Here is a 15,859-nt window from a genome sequence, read left to right as displayed (position 1 = left end):
ACTCTTCCCTTAGTAACTGATAAAACAAGGAAGTAGGAAGACAGAAGTCCTGAAAAATACTATACACCAACTTAACTGACATTTCCAGGGCAGTCTATCCAAGACAGCAGATACTCATGTATTTTAAGTGCACACGGAAAGGCAAACCATATTCTAGGTCATAATACAAACATACACAATGTGAAAGAAGAGAAATCATGCATAGTTATAGTCTCAGCACATACTGGAATTACCAGTAATCCATAATAAAGATTACCTGGAAAATCTCCATACTTAGGAACTAAGAGCATGTTTCTAAATAACACAAGGCTCAAGGAGGAAGTTTCAGGGAATATCAAAGATTAGTGTTAAACTGAAAGAAAAAGAAAATACATTTGTGAGATGTAGCAAAAGCAGAGTGAAATTTACAGTAAATGCTTATATTAGAAAAGAGAAAGGGTCTCAAGTCAATAATCTAAGCTTCCACTTTAAGAAACAGTAAAAGAAAAAAATCCATAATAAGTAGAAAGGTATAGAGAGAACTGAATAAATCAAGGACACTGAAAATAGAAAAACAATGGAAAATATCAATCGAATAAGCTAGTTTTTTGAAAAGATCAATAAACCTGACAAACTCCTAATCAGAGTAACCAAGAAAGAAAAGAAGACAAAAGCTGGCAATATCAGGAATAAAACGAGAGCTACCCCTGCAAACGCCTTTAGACATTAACAGGATACTAGGGGAATACTGTGAACCTATGCACCTGACAACAGACAAAAGACTTTCATTCCTCCAGAAGAAAAAGTCAACTTGAATAGTATTTATCTACAAAAAGAAATTAAACTCATTGTGAAAAACTTCCAATAAAGCCAACTGTAGGTCAAGATAATTTCACTAGTAAATTCTAACAAACCTTTAGGGAAGAAACAATCTAACTCTACACTTCTAAAACCTAGAAGAGCAAATAGTTGCAGATTGATTCCATGAGGCCAGCACAGCTCTAGTACCGAAACCAGACAGGAGCACTAAAGACCACAACTGTGATTACACTATAGGAGAGAACTGTCCTCACAGACACAACAATCCTTGACGGTACTAGCACATGGAATCCCAGGGATGCCTAAGAATGACACATCCCAGCAAAGTAGAGTTTCTCTCAGGAATGCAAAGCTGGTTTAACAATCAAAAAAACCTCAATGAGCTCCATCATATTAAGACACCAAAGAAGGAAAACACTGTGGTCCTTTCAACATGTGTACCAATAAATATCTGACAAAAATTTCACAACCATTCATGATAAAAATTAGGAATAGAAGGGAACATCCTCAACTTGGTAAAGGGCATCTACAAAAAAACCACAGCTGATGCTACATTTAATGGTAAAAGAAAGCACACTTTCTCCCCGAGATCCGAAGAATTAGGGTAGACCACAAAAAGGTAGCAAGAGGGAATTTCTGGAGTGATGGAACTTTCTAGATCATGATTTTGGCAGGAGATGCATGTCTGTGTTTGTCAAAGCTTGAAGAACTATACAGCACCAAAAGTAAATTTTACTACAGATAAATTAAAATAAATACAGAGACAAAAATGATCTGTACCTGAATATTATAAATTGATAAAACACACAACAGCTGATAACAGTATATGTGTATGGTAATTGTTTCCCCTATTTTCCAAATTTGTAATATGGTCAGATTGTACTTATATTTAAGAAGAAGAGGCCAGCCCGGGCTCAGCGGTTTAGCGCCGCCTTCAGCCCAGGGCGTGATCCTGGAGACCCAGGATCAAGTCCCACATCGCGCTCCCTGCATGGAGCCTGCTTCTCTCTCTGCCTGTGTATCTGTGCCCCGCCCCCCGTGTCTCTCATGAATAAATAAAATCTTTAAAATAGATAGATAGATAGATAGATAGATAGATAGATAGATAGATAGATAGATAGATAGAAAGATGTGTTATTTATATTACCTTCCTGATCTAGTACTTAGTACTAGATTTTCAAGTTAAATTAATAATGCCAACATAGTAACTCTGGCAAAACAAGAGATTTGGACAGACTGACGCAGGTGTTAAGAACATTTTTTGCTGAGATGCTTATGCTTTTCTCTTCACTAAGTTCTTGGCTTTACAGAGATTTTCAATGTTCTGTTATCTCCTTTCTATTAGTGCATTTGGTGCTGAGTATCAAACTGCAGTCCTGACTTCCCACTACAGACAATGGTGAGTTACTAGAAACAGTGGAAGTGATTCCACTGAAACAATGATTCCAGTGTCATTCATCTCTCTCAGGGAAAACATTAAAACCAGAAGAGTACTTACTCTTGCGAAGCAAGATCTGTTTCTATAGCTTCACTATTTAGTAGGCAACATGGAAAGGAGTCTCATCTGATTTACCAAGTCAGGAAAGAGCACCACTTAAAATTCCTGATCACCCACATAAAGGACAAGAATGAATACAACCTATCTTTTCATAGGGTCAGTAGAAGTTATTACCTTTCTACAGGTAAGGAGCTGGAAAAGAAATTTCTATAAAGAACAATTTGATTTACCTTGTTTTCTTCTTAGTTGAAGACAGCAGCTTGATGGACTGAAGGAGAAGGAATGACAACCGAGATTCAAATATACTGAGGAGCTTGATCACTTCTTCTCGATTAAGACTAGGAGAGGAATCAGCAGCTGGAGGGGACTCATCGCTCTTAGGCTAAGAAGAAGAAGAAGTCACTTCACCTAAGCTACCCAACAACGACAGCTTCATACTGAAGCAAAAGGACTGCAGTTTCATTCACCAGTAGACTTTTTAGCCAAAAACAAAACAAACAAAAAGGAAACCCCAGGTCCTTTGTTTTTCTCCATGCACATCCTGTTGGTGGCAGAGGCTGTGATGAACCCCCTACCCCAGAGATCACTCTGATAGATTAAAGCCTGTGAAAAATGTCTTACACATAACAGGCACTTACGTAGAAGAAATTAATACTGAATGGATATCTCCTACTTTAGTGTGCAACACTGCACACTAAAGGACCAAGATGGAAATGGGCACGATCCAGGGTTGGACAAACCCGGGCTGGAGGAATAACAGGCTGGTTTACCATGGGGACTCAGGGAAGCTTTTAGCAACAGCAGAAGGCAGCATGAATGCTGGAATGCCAGGCAAACTGGAAATGCTTTCCAAGGAGCTTAAGCCCATTCATTGTTCAACTGCTCCCTGGCAGTTTAGTAGAAATTATAAAAGAGCTATATGCCTCTTTCTTTCTTAAAAACAAACAGTAAAACAACAAAAAAGAAACAATTTGAAAAAGAAAACACAACAGAGATGTTATACTCCTGGGGTCTTACTAAGCTGTATGTGGTTATTTAAAGAAAAAAAAATTTAATGCAAAAGATATAATTCTACCTTAGAGTTTAATAATTCCACCAAGAAAATACAATAGGTCACTATTAGTGTGTTTTATGCAAAACACATACATGTCTGTATATACATATACACACATAACATACATAACATACATAAACATATACGCCATATGCTCACTATTTAGCTTAAAATACACAAAAAACAAAGATAAATATAGTTTCCATTTACCTGGTCAAATTCCTCTACAAGCTCCTTTCTGATGAGCTGGAATGCATGCTTAGTTCTCACCATTATATCAAGAGCCCCAGATAGTGTTTTTAATTTTCCAACATTGCTATTCTGACCTAGTGTGTCAAACACAAAAATGATCATTCCTTTAAATATAAATCTAGAAACTCATCCAATGTCAGGGGATTAATGAAAACTGATTTTAAATGCTATTAAAAGGAGCTCATGAGAATCTATACAAATTTTCTAAATCCAACTTTTAGTAATCATCCCTAGATAAAAATATTAAATCTAGACAAAGCAATATGTAACAATTACCAGTAGGTTCTATCAGGGTGAGAATACAACATATCTGAAATTAAGACCTGACTGCGAGGTCAAAGAAACCAGATGGGACAACTCTGGTCCAAAAGCCTCCAAATGCATATGTAACTTTTCTCAGGTACTCAATTTTTAAACATCTTTTTAAAAGAAAAATTAACCATACTCCTCATCTTAGCAAATTTGTTCCCAGTATCTCTCTGTTTTTATGAAAATGATGCCTGCTGTCTTGAAGGAATTCAAACATGGCAGGAAATTTGAAGATGCAAATGAAAAAAGGCCATCGAAAACCTACCCTAGAAAGAGCTACTGTTAATCCTGCCATCTAGTATACAATGGCAAAAAGTTAAAAATATTTTCAGTAAAAAGTTTTGTTTAAAGATTTATTTATTTATGGAGGGGCCAGGAAAGGACAGAAAGAGAGGGACAGAAAAGTCTCAAGCAGGCTTCACAGATGTGGGGCTTGATCTTATGAACCTGAGATGACAACTTGAGCAAAACCAAGAGTTGGATGCTCAAGTGACTGCACCACCCAGCTGTCCCAGTCAAAAGTAGTTTTAAAAACTGTTTTGAATGGGTAATACATCCTCAAAATGTATAAAGTCTAAATCGGGAAACAGTGAAAGCCCTCCTCCTGGCCCCCCATCCTGCCCCCAGAGACAGCAATGTTATCACTTTCTTGTGCATCCTTCAGGGATACTCTAATAAAAGAGTCATCTATCTGGTTCAGTATTACATTTAATTTAAAAAACAACTGAAATAAAATCAAATGAACAGCTGTTACTTCAGAGAAACTTTTGTTTCTTTACCACACAAGGGCTATTTCTCCAAAGACCCCTCCTGCAGAAGGGGAGCAGGTGGACAAGGATAAGAGAACTCAGGGAAACAGATTCAGTGTGGAGCAGCCACTCCCTTCCTGCTGTGGCCTCACCCCAATGCAGCAGGCTCATTCACCTTCCTCCTTCTCTTCCCTTCCCATTTAGCTCTGCCTTGCTCAGGATCTACAGTTCTAGTTCCACAACTGCCAGTATCCACTGCATGTTTATAGGTATTCAATGGGATCATTGCTCCAGGATCACTCCTTTTCCCTTCCTACATTGTTCATAATGATTTACATCTCTAACGGTCTCAACAAACTTGTCATAGTTTTTTCCAAATAAAGAGAGCATGGCTGTATTTCAATATTTCTATGAATATAAAGGGGTCACGGAACATAAATACATTTTTTAAAAAATATTTTATTTATTTATTAATGAGAGAGAGAGAGAAAGAGAGTGCGTGCGTGCGAGAGCGTGGCAGAGACACAGGCAGAGGGAGAAGCAGGCTCCATGCAGAGCCTGATGTGGGACTCGATCCTGGGTCTCCAGGATCAGGCCCTGGGCTGAAGGTGGCACTAAACCACTGAGCCACCCGGGCTGCCCTCAAATTCATTTTTTTAAAAAAATTTTTATTTATTTATGATAGTCACAGAGAGAGAGAGAGAGGCAGAGACACAGGCAGAGGGAGAAGCAGGCTCCATGCACCGGGAGCCTGACGTGGGATTTGATCCCGGGTCTCCAGGATCACACCCTGGGCCAAAGGCAGGCGCCAAACTGCTGCGCCACCCAGGGATCCCTCAAATTCATTTTCTAAGAAAGTGTAGACTTCTCCTGGCTTCTACCCAAAGATGTTAACTATGGGCAAATTTAAAGGAAAACAACACTCTGGTCTGCCTCACTCTAAGACAATTCGACACTAAGTCAAGTCAATGTACACAAATCTGCGAAATAAAAGAGTAAGACTCACTGGTCATTTGGAATTCTGCAAATGCCACTCTTTCTAACTGTACTCGAAGTAGTTCACAGGGAGCGTCTTTGAGAAGCTGAAAAAGCTTAACAGCTTTGCTGTAATGAAGATCTGCCAGCACCCGGTGCTGCTTCCTAAGATGTTCATCACCAACCTAGGATCAAAAATAAAATAAGAAGACAAACCTTAAAGCTTGGTTTCACAATAACTACTTAACCAAGTCTCTGGATCATTAAATGTTATTTAGTGTTGGGGCGCCTGGGTGGCTCAGTGATTGAGCACCTGCCTTCGGCTCAGGGTGTGATGTGATCCCAGTCCAGGGACTGAGTCTCCTATTGGGCTCCCTGAAGGGAGCCTGCTTCTCCCTCTGCCTGTGTCTCTGCCTCTCTCTCTCATGGCTAAATAAAAAAAATAAAATAAAATAAAATAAAAAATATATATATTTAAAGAGTTATTTAGTGTCATCGTTTTATAGTTTTAGTTGTTACATTTAGGTGTTTAATCCACTTTTGGTTAATTTTTGTATACGATGTGACACAGGACAGTCCCCCCATGTGCTCTGCACGTGGACATCCAGGTGTCCAGGCACATTTTGCTGAAAAGACACTTTGTTCCCCATTGTGTCTACAGCCTGCTCTTGTTGCCTTGAGGATATTAGACCATCTGGGCAAGCCTGAATTTTGGTTAGGACCTCCTGTGGCAAGGGGAAGAGTCCTGGGCCAGCTTAAAGTGAAAAGAAATCCTTTTTCATTAAGCTGGACCTCATAGGACAGCATTCTTAGGATAAGCGCACTCAGAAGAAGGCCCACCCCCAAGGGACTGCAAGGTAAGTTGTCTTGGTCCTGAGCTAAGAAAAGAAAAACAACAACAAACACACACACAGCCCTGAGACACTTCAAACACAAAACTCTTGGCCACGCAACCGTTCTGGAGGAAGGTACCTTCAATCTGGGACTCAATGTATTCTTAGATACCCCTGCATCTAAGCACCAGGATTCAGGTACAAGGCAGTTCACAGCCGATTACTTCTAACAGCCTCACATTGAAACAACCCAAAGATTCAACAATCACAGAATGGATAAATGGTGATATATTCATTAAATGACTTCTAGTGAACTGAGAAAATGCACCAACCTGGAGGAATCTTGAAAACATCATGTCCAGTGAAAGGCAATAAACCACAGAATATGTACAGTGTGATTTGTCCTGTAAAGTTCACCACTGGGTAAAATGTAAACATACTGTTTAAGTGGTAAAACACGAAAGGTATGGACAGACTGGAGAACCCAGGATAGTAGTTATTTATTTTTTTTAAAGATTTTATTTATTTATTCATGAGAGAGACAGAGAGAGAGAGAGGCAGAGACACAGGCAGAGGGAGAGGGAGAAGCAGGCTCCATGCAGGAAGCCCGATGTGGGACTCGATCCAGGACTCCAGGATCACGCCCTGGGCCAAAGGCAGGCGCCAAACTGCTGAGCCACCCAGGGATCCCCCCCCGGATAGTAGTTATTCTCGGTGGGTCTAGAGAGAGACTCAGTGGGGAAGGGGCAGCACACAGAGGATACCTAATTTCTCAAACTAATAGCCAATCAATTATAGTAGAGAAAAATATGCAGCACAGGTGAGAGGGGAAAATCCCCTACACTGCAAGTTTTTCTAAAGCAGCTAACAGAATAGTTGACATTTAAATAGATATTGAAACATAAGCAAAGCACCCTGAACATTTTTAAATGGACCTAAGCTTCAGTTGGAATGGCAATACCTGATTTCTCAGACAGCTGTGGTACATGGACGCCAGCCTGTGATGGATGGTCGCAGCTCGATATTGACAAAGAGGCTGTCGAGCAGACACGGAGTCCACATCACAGTATTTCAGGGACTTCATCATAGCTTCACTGACTTCTTTTTCAATCTGTTTTTTATTTTTTAAAGGGGGAGGAGGGAAAAAATGACAAGCCTATAATCTTAAATAAAAATATTTAAATACTGCTTGTTATGGAAAATATGCTCAATATCAGTTAAAGGCATAAATGAAGACTTCTTTTATAGCCGTATAAATATTATTACCTGCTCCTGAGCTTTTCTAGATAATGGAGCATAATCTTGCTGCAGAGTTGCCATAGTGAAATAAGTAGTGGACAATTCCCAATTCACTGAATCCCAAACAGCCGGGTGTATGTCTCGTGTTCCCAGTGACCTCAGAGCTTTCAAATAATAATCAACAGCCTGTAAGGGAGGGAAAGGTACAGTTCTCAGTCTAAATCTATTCCAACAGCATATGAAAATAAATACTTTAAAATCACCCAGATGTTAATTTGATGTGGGAACAATTTACAGAGGGGCAGTATTGTGAAGAAAGGAAAAAACCCTAACAATGAAACTTTCATGAGAAAAGCCATTTAAAATGGACTGTATGTCACTCCACATGCCCACAGTTAAGACCAGCATAAGCCTTAGTGCTGACTCATGCTCATTCATGAAGATGCACTTCCGTTTATTTTTCCTTTCTAAATGAAAATTTGTTTATATAACTAGTAAGATAGAAAAAAATTGATGAGCCTAAGGATAAAAAATTGCTGGATCTGAGTGTAAAAAGCAGCAATCTCTTCCATGTTCTACCACCTGCAGCCTGAAAGGCATGGCCACTATATTTAAGTAAATAAAATCACATTCAATTCCATCACCCAGCAATAATTTCTACATTTCTTATCTGTATCTATCTACATTTTTTTTCCTGTGTATCTGTGAATTTAATAAAAGAAAATCTCTAACAAGGTCACTTTTATTTTAAAATTTCCCATGCCATGGGGCACCAAGTGGTTCAGTTGGAGAAGTGTCCAACTCTTGGTTTCGGCTCAAGTCATGATCTCAGGGTCGTGAGACTGAGCCCCGTGTTGGGCTCTGTATGTCAACTCCCTTCCCCTCTGTCCTTCCCTGTACCCTCCCCCCAATATTTGCCTTTTCTTCCTACTGGGACAGTTTATTTTCAGTGATTATCTTATTTTGTTTTATTTACTTGTTCTTAAAGTAAGTACCACGCCCAACATGGGGCTCGAACTCACAATACCAAGACCAAGAGTCATGTGTTCTACAACTGAACCAGCCAGGTGCCCCTGTCTTCAATGATTCTTTATATATGAAGGGTTTATCAACCTCTGATCTGTCCTAGGTTATAACTATTTTCACTAGATTGGGGTTTGCTTTTTGATTTTGCTTTCTGTTGTGCATTTGAAAATCGTTATTTTTACACATTTAAATGTATCCGTCATTTACTGTGATTCCTGCCTATTTGTGTCATGCTGGAAAGTCCTGTCCCGTCTCATCACATGAAGCTCCTCCTCCACTTTCTGCACTTTCTGTTATCCTTCTCCACGTCAGCCTTTAATCCACCTGATGTCTTCTCTGCTTACGCCAACACGATTAAGTGAAGTCATCTTTTCAATATGCCACCTTCAATACTAAATTCTTAGCATCCTTCGGTCAGACAGTAAGTGTTTTGTCTGTCTCCTCTGCCATCACCACAGTTCTAATTAGTTTTAAAATATTTTCATGGTGCAGTAGCAAAGATAAATGACAATTAGGTATGAGGTTCAACATGCAAGCATGTTACCTTATTATAATACAAGCCTTCTTCTGGGGAGAATTCCCGCTTAAATTCGTCCCCAGCACCACAGTGTGCCTGTGCACAAATCCGCATGAGTCTCCCCGTGTTACACAACAGAAGGGCAGCATTTGTGGCATCATCAATTGACTCAAAGTTGTGAATTCCTTTTTCAAAACATGAAAAGCTTTTTTTCCACAACTGTTGTTCTGCAGTAGACACACTTTTGCTCACTTCACAAAAAAAAAAAAAAAAAAGAAAGAAAATCACATGTAAGCAGACATCATTGTCAACCCCGTGTGTCCCGGAATCGATGAGAGGAGGGGGACAGGGACAGGATGGCTAAGGAACCGGCTACAGGAAGCCATCGCAGTGACCTGCTCTCATCACACTCCCCTCAAATTTATGATGAGGCCCTAACCCCAATGTGACGGTATTTGAAGATAGGGCCTTTAAAGAGGTAATTAAAAGCTGAGATCCTAAGATGGGGCCCTGATCCCACATGACTGGTGTTCTTCTAAGAGAAACATACCAGGGACATACACAGAGAGAAAACCAGGTTAAGGACAACACGGCAAGAAGGCAGCCATCTGCAAGCCACAGAGAGAGGCTTCAGGAAAACGCAACCTTGCTGGCACTTGATCCTGGGCTTCCAGCTTCCAACTTGTGAGAAATACCATTTCTGCTGTTTAAGCCACCCCATCTGTGATATTCTTTATGGCAGCCTGAGCAGACTCACGTAATACCCTCTTTCACTATGAACTGACTGATATGAAAACAAGCAAAAACATGAGCAAAGCCCTATTTTATAAAGATTCAAAACATCTTGTCCCACGGATCTGTAAGAGGTATGATCTGTGTTGTATCTAATTCTCCTAGGTTTCTACCACTTTGCAGCTCCTTCACGGACTTCCTCCTCCAGAGGCACCTTAAAAGCCCAGGTTCTTATTTCTCAACTAAAAAAAATACACACATACACACATATATAATAATGAAACACTTTAAAAAGCATGATCTTCATGTCCCCAAGCACAGTTCATAGATGACCAGGAACACACACACTTCAACTTACCTGCTGTCCCCCTTTCTACCACAGCTCTTTTCCTTCCTCAGGTTGGGTGGTCTTTACATTTGTAGCATTCTCATAGATTCAATCATCTCCTCCCCACATCATCTGAGTGTTGCCCGGCCTATGTCTTGCTAACCCAAACAGCTCTAAATACAGGTTTCTAGTCAACAACTGAGCTAGACCTTCCACTCACATGTCCACACAGATCTCAAACTTGACACAGGCCCAAATCACAAAAGACCACCTGCTGCTACTCTTACTGTCCCCTGGACCCTGCATGTCTAGTCCTTCTCAATCTTTCCGATATCTGCCTATTGATATCGTACATCACATACCAATCTACTGAAACCACACCTTCTTCCCCCAAACCCTCTAAAAACCCCACAACATCAGTAAATGTCTCCTTTCCCCCTCTTTCCTCCTCTTCTACTTTACTGCATCTGTGCTTATAGCATTTTTCAAAGATCTGTATTTCTTACTTTAAGACTTTATTTTTAAGTGATCTCTATACCCAACATGGGGCTCAAACTCACAACCCTGAGATCAGGAGTCGCCCGCTCTACTGAGCCAGCCCAGCTCCCCAAAGATCTGTAATTCTATCTCTTCCTGACATGAAAGAGAACTATGTTTTAGTCAATGACATATCCAGGAAATAGCCTAGCACAGGCTGGCTGTGCATTTCACTTCTGAACTGATCAGATGAAGAAGGAAGGACAACGAAATGATGAATCTCAAAGAAAAGTGTTTTTTCCTGTTTTTATTTCTTAAGAACTTAATAAAAGATTCTTCAACAGAGCAGTCCTTTCTACATAAAGTGCCACAATTCTTTGCTCAGATCATAAAACCAGCACGATTTTCTAACAGAAGTGGCAATGAAGAGAATACTCCAAAGAGATACTCACCCACTCTCTCGCTCTGCAGTGCAGCAGCCTGATTCATGTAAAACACGCCCATCTCATTTCTAATGTTACCCATTCTCTTCAACACTTGTACATAGTGTTCTGGGTTCTGGCTTTTTAAGTCACTGAATTGCAAGATTTCATTAGCAGCTTCATAACATTTACAACTAACTGAAAGCTGACTCTCTAAGTCTGTAGACAAATCAGTTGCCCACGCAAATCCTTGAAAGAAAAAACAGGAAACATTACCATGAGTTCTGAGAACCCTTATTCTCCTTAGTATCCATATAATCTCATATTTTTAAGACAGTAGAATAAATCCAAAATGGTATGAACCTGCTAAGATTCAATCAATACAACTAAAATTTTAAGTTTCACAGTAAATATCCTTTAATTTAGAAAACTGTATTTTCTTGGACTATTACTGTTTGAAAAAGAAAAGAAAAGAAATATTTTCCTGACTAAAAATACCAAATAATTTCCATGAGCTGGATTTTATCAAGTACACTTGCTGATAGGTGCAGACTTAAAAGTTGTTCACTGATACAAGGTAAAACTTTTTTTTTTAATTAATGGAAATAGTTCTCAAAATAAAGCTCTAATTGCTACTAGAGGCTACTTACGTATGTTATGGTTTGCGTTATCAGTTTACCTCACAGAAGCTGCTGCTATCTAAGCTCTCAGAGACTTAAACATGGCATCATCTAGTGGAACTGGAATAAACTTAGGTACAGGGCCCAAATTCGAGGGGAAAAAAAGGAGCACTCCTGCTGACAACACAGGCATATGTGAGACAATGTCTCTCTCACAAGGAAGTGATTTAAAGGAAACGAATTTGATGAAAGCAGTAAAAACAGTGAAGATTTTCTCACTGAGTATCTGAAAATAAAATGATCATTTGAGAAACTCAGAAGGAGAGAAGGTGAAGAAAGAGAGCAAAAGTGAGGAAATACTCCATTCCTCCCCAATGTACTTCTCTAGATGGTAAGAGAGATGGATGGACATCAAATAACATCAATGCTTTAAAAGCAAAATACGACAATGCCATGATATGTTACAAAGATGATTTTGTAGCTCATTTACTGCCCTGACTGTAGTGAGCTTATGACTGTACTAAGTATAAAGCCGCTGTGGATGATTTCTCCTATTTCCTAGTTTTAAAATCTGACAACTCCAAAACAAAGTAAAATATCCAGTAAGACAGTCAGCTATGAACTAAGTTTTAAAAAATGATCTCTGGATCTGAGCCCCCCAGAAACTCTTCAGAAGGTAATTCATTCCCTTTTACCAACTGTTACTCTTTTTCAAAAGAAAATCATGGCTTGGTTTGCTGATTACAAAATCACCTAGGAAAATCTCATGAAAAGACAAAAAAAAGTACAAAGCCAACACAACTCTAGGAGAGCTTATTTTTCCTTTAGTCTAGTTGTATAATTAGTAATTAAAAAAATATTTCAAAACCATTTTACATACAAATACATGAGAGATCATGCTCAATTTTAAAATTAAGAAATCAAGGGAGTAACACACTGCAATATCAAAACACTAACATTTCTGCCACTTTCCTGGACATACTCCAATAAACATACACTGGACGGAATAATCCCAATGTGAATTGAACGCTGTGTCTCACAGGCATACCTTGACAACTGGACTCCCTGTGGAGGCTGTGTAATATCTCCTGATCTTCTTTTGTTTGATAATTAAACTCTTCAAGATGTGCTGCTCTGTTGTTTGCATTCTGGGCCAGCATTAGTTGGATGTCACCGCAGAGTGTCAAATACTGAGACAGAAACAGTAGCACTTCGGAAAGCATGTTGGTGCAGAGACAGCAGTAAGTATCTAGGTAGAATGGATGGGAAAGACAAAAACACTAGTGTATTAAAAATTAATGGATACAGTGAATATTCAGAAAATTTGTTACTAGCTGAAAGCTATGTACCACTGTATCTATTCTAAGTTCATGTTATGTCAGATACCCTATATGGCTTCATATATTTCAAAAAGAAGAGATAACCACTCAAAGCAGAAAATAAAATACTAAGTAACACATTCAAGACTAGAAAAAAATTATTTCAAAATTAAATTTTACAACAGCATAGGAGTAAAATTTCACTGTGATTCTGGTGCCTTTACTACTCCCCTCCCAATGTCCCCTCCCAATTAAGTGTATTAATTTACAATGACTTACCATGGCTCTGCAAGGCTAATTTAATGTATCGTAATGCTCTTCCGTATTTCTGAAGACTCATTGCAGCATCAGACAAAACATAATAGGCCTTTGATGACTTGAGAATCAGCTGGAGTTTCATTTTATGTTGCCAAGAACCAGGGATCATTCCAGATTGACTGGAATAATTACCCTTCTGAAGGGAGCCCACTGACATTGGGGGGGGGGGGAGGGCAGGAGAAAAAGCACATTTTATTTGAATGTAAGTCTCACTATAAGAAAATAATTTGTTTCTTGATAGAAACAGTCCAGGCTTAGGTACTACAGCTACAACAAGACAAGTAAATACTGTGCTTTACTACTTTACAACAGAGTAAAATGGCAGTGTTTCAACAGACCCTCATAGGGATTTCTGAAGGCCTCCTGCTGCCTTTAACACCATCGTTCTCTTTTAGGGTCACTGACATAACTGAAACCATGACAGGAATGTCCTTTCTCCAGCTGTGTGTCAACCTGCCAGAAAATTTACCTTCCTAAAATAAGCTTGAATTATGGTGAAACCCCTGTTCTAGAACACTGAAATGACTCCACATTACTTGTTAACTAAATCCTGCCTAAGCATCTTAGCCCACTTGCTATGTGACATTTTTGTCTTCCTCCCCCAGTATTCCACCCCTACTGCCCATTAGCCAAAGTCAAGTTACTGCTTGTTGCCCATAGAGATGCCTATTTTTTCCATCTCCCCTAGTGGATGGTTTCCTCCACCAGGAACACTATCTAAAATCCAGACTACTACTACCTTCTTCATCTAATAAATGATCCCTTTTGTGCCAAGCACTGTGCTAAGCACCAGAAACTATGACATGAAGTTCTAAGTTCTCCATCCTTGGAAAAATCTCACAATAGAGGCAGAGACAGGCTGCTAACACAAACCACTGGAAAATCTATTAAGTGCAACTACATAGGTAACAACAAAATGCTATGGGAGTCCCCCCTCCCCAGTCTTTCCACCTCAAGATTTCTCATTTTCTGATCAGTGACAGCATGAATCTTTCAAAGCAATGAAAGGTACTTACAATCTTTATTAGGTTTTAATTGTGCATGTATTTTTTTCCTCTGCTATTGTATGCAATTTCTGTGTGTGAGGCATTGTGAGAACACCAGAAATGAATTAGACACAACTTTTGCTCACAACTGTACTGGTGTGCATAAGACCATTCAACACAGCTAACTGTGACATAAGGCAGGTTTCAGTAAGTGCTCAAGGACTAAGTGGTAAGGGGATCAATTCTGACTAGAGATGGAGCAAGCATAAATCTCTTGAATATCAGCAGGATTTTCAAAAGCTGAGTTGGGGATGAAGGAAGAGAAAAGGCATTAAAAAAAAATACCATAAAAAAGGCAGAGATGTCTCAAGTCCTGGTTCCCCTCACTGTATAAAGGCTCAAGCCTGGCACATAGGAAACAGTACATAAAATGCTAGGGCAGTAAATTTCCTGCCCCCACATACAACTTATGTTCATGAAAAGAAAAAAGTCAGGAAAGGTCTTTCAAGCATACAGGTTTTCAAAGCATTTTTTTAAAAACTGGTTTTTAAAAAGTCCACATGTTCTTCATGAAGTGATTTCCTGAGGGACATATCAGACAATTTATAAGTGACCTTTCTAGCTTACTCAAGGACCACTCGGTAACAAAAGCCAACAACCCTATGGTGCTTATTATGTGCACTGTTCTAAGCACTTCACACACATATTAATTCATTTAATCCATATAAGAAACTTTAAAGTAGGCAAGTACTATTGTCTCCATTTTGAGAGAGAGAGAGAAAAAAAAAAATCACAAGGCTCAGAAAAGTGGAACTTGCCCTAGCAAAGCCAAGATCTGAAGCTAGGCAGTTTGGTTCCAAAATCTGCTCTTAAACACTCCACTGCTTTCACTGAAGCAGTAATTTCTTACGAGAACCCTACTGAGCTGAAGGCATTAGCTCCTCACTCCAGGAAACTGGAAGAAGCGGAATTTATTAGGAATAGCTATAAAGGGTCAAAATTATCCTTTGTTTTATATTTTGAATGAAACTGTATTTTCCGCTACTTTCCATTCACAGGATATCCTTATCCTGAATTCCTTTCAATGAATGCCTTAATTGACATGTCTGCTGTTGATAAAGGACTAGTATACTATTCTATAGAAAAATCCCTATTTGCACATCAATTCAACTTACTTTTGTCCAAAAACAAGGCCATCTGCTTTTCCAGGCCCTCAGGACCCCCTCTTGTGGATTCATCTTCATATTTTAATGGGATTGGAGTGTTGGGGTCAGCTGCAGGAAGGTCGCTTTCTTTTTTAATGCTGCTATCCACAGATTTTAACCCCTTTAAAAAAGGGAGAAACATTTACTATACACACAACTGAAGGTCAACTAGAAACTAAATATAAGGCACTGAACATATTTA

The 15,859-nt window shown here is 39.3% G+C and overlaps 1 protein-coding gene across 4 annotated transcripts in view; it reads right to left on the bottom strand.

Moving 5' to 3' along the window:
• EDRF1 (erythroid differentiation regulatory factor 1) overlaps window positions 1–15,859 on the bottom strand; it is a 41,515-nt gene that overhangs the window by 7,066 nt on the left and 18,590 nt on the right. For all 4 annotated transcript variants that reach the window (XM_026010683.2, XM_026010684.2, XM_026010685.2 and 1 more), the window contains 10 exons: window positions 15,628–15,778; window positions 13,428–13,616; window positions 12,878–13,078; window positions 11,240–11,458; window positions 9,278–9,501; window positions 7,735–7,893; window positions 7,430–7,579; window positions 5,667–5,820; window positions 3,561–3,676; window positions 2,527–2,678 (listed from right to left, as the gene is read on the bottom strand). In XM_026010683.2, the coding sequence (XP_025866468.1) occupies window positions 2,527–2,678; window positions 3,561–3,676; window positions 5,667–5,820; window positions 7,430–7,579; window positions 7,735–7,893; window positions 9,278–9,501; window positions 11,240–11,458; window positions 12,878–13,078; window positions 13,428–13,616; window positions 15,628–15,778 (1,715 nt within the window). The remainder of the gene's footprint in view (window positions 1–2,526; window positions 2,679–3,560; window positions 3,677–5,666; window positions 5,821–7,429; window positions 7,580–7,734; window positions 7,894–9,277; window positions 9,502–11,239; window positions 11,459–12,877; window positions 13,079–13,427; window positions 13,617–15,627; window positions 15,779–15,859) is intronic.

The sequence above is a fragment of the Vulpes vulpes genome, chromosome 15 (genome assembly GCF_048418805.1).
Source record: "Vulpes vulpes isolate BD-2025 chromosome 15, VulVul3, whole genome shotgun sequence".
NCBI lineage: Eukaryota > Metazoa > Chordata > Mammalia > Carnivora > Canidae > Vulpes > Vulpes vulpes.
This window is presented reverse-complemented; position numbering and strand designations above follow the sequence as displayed.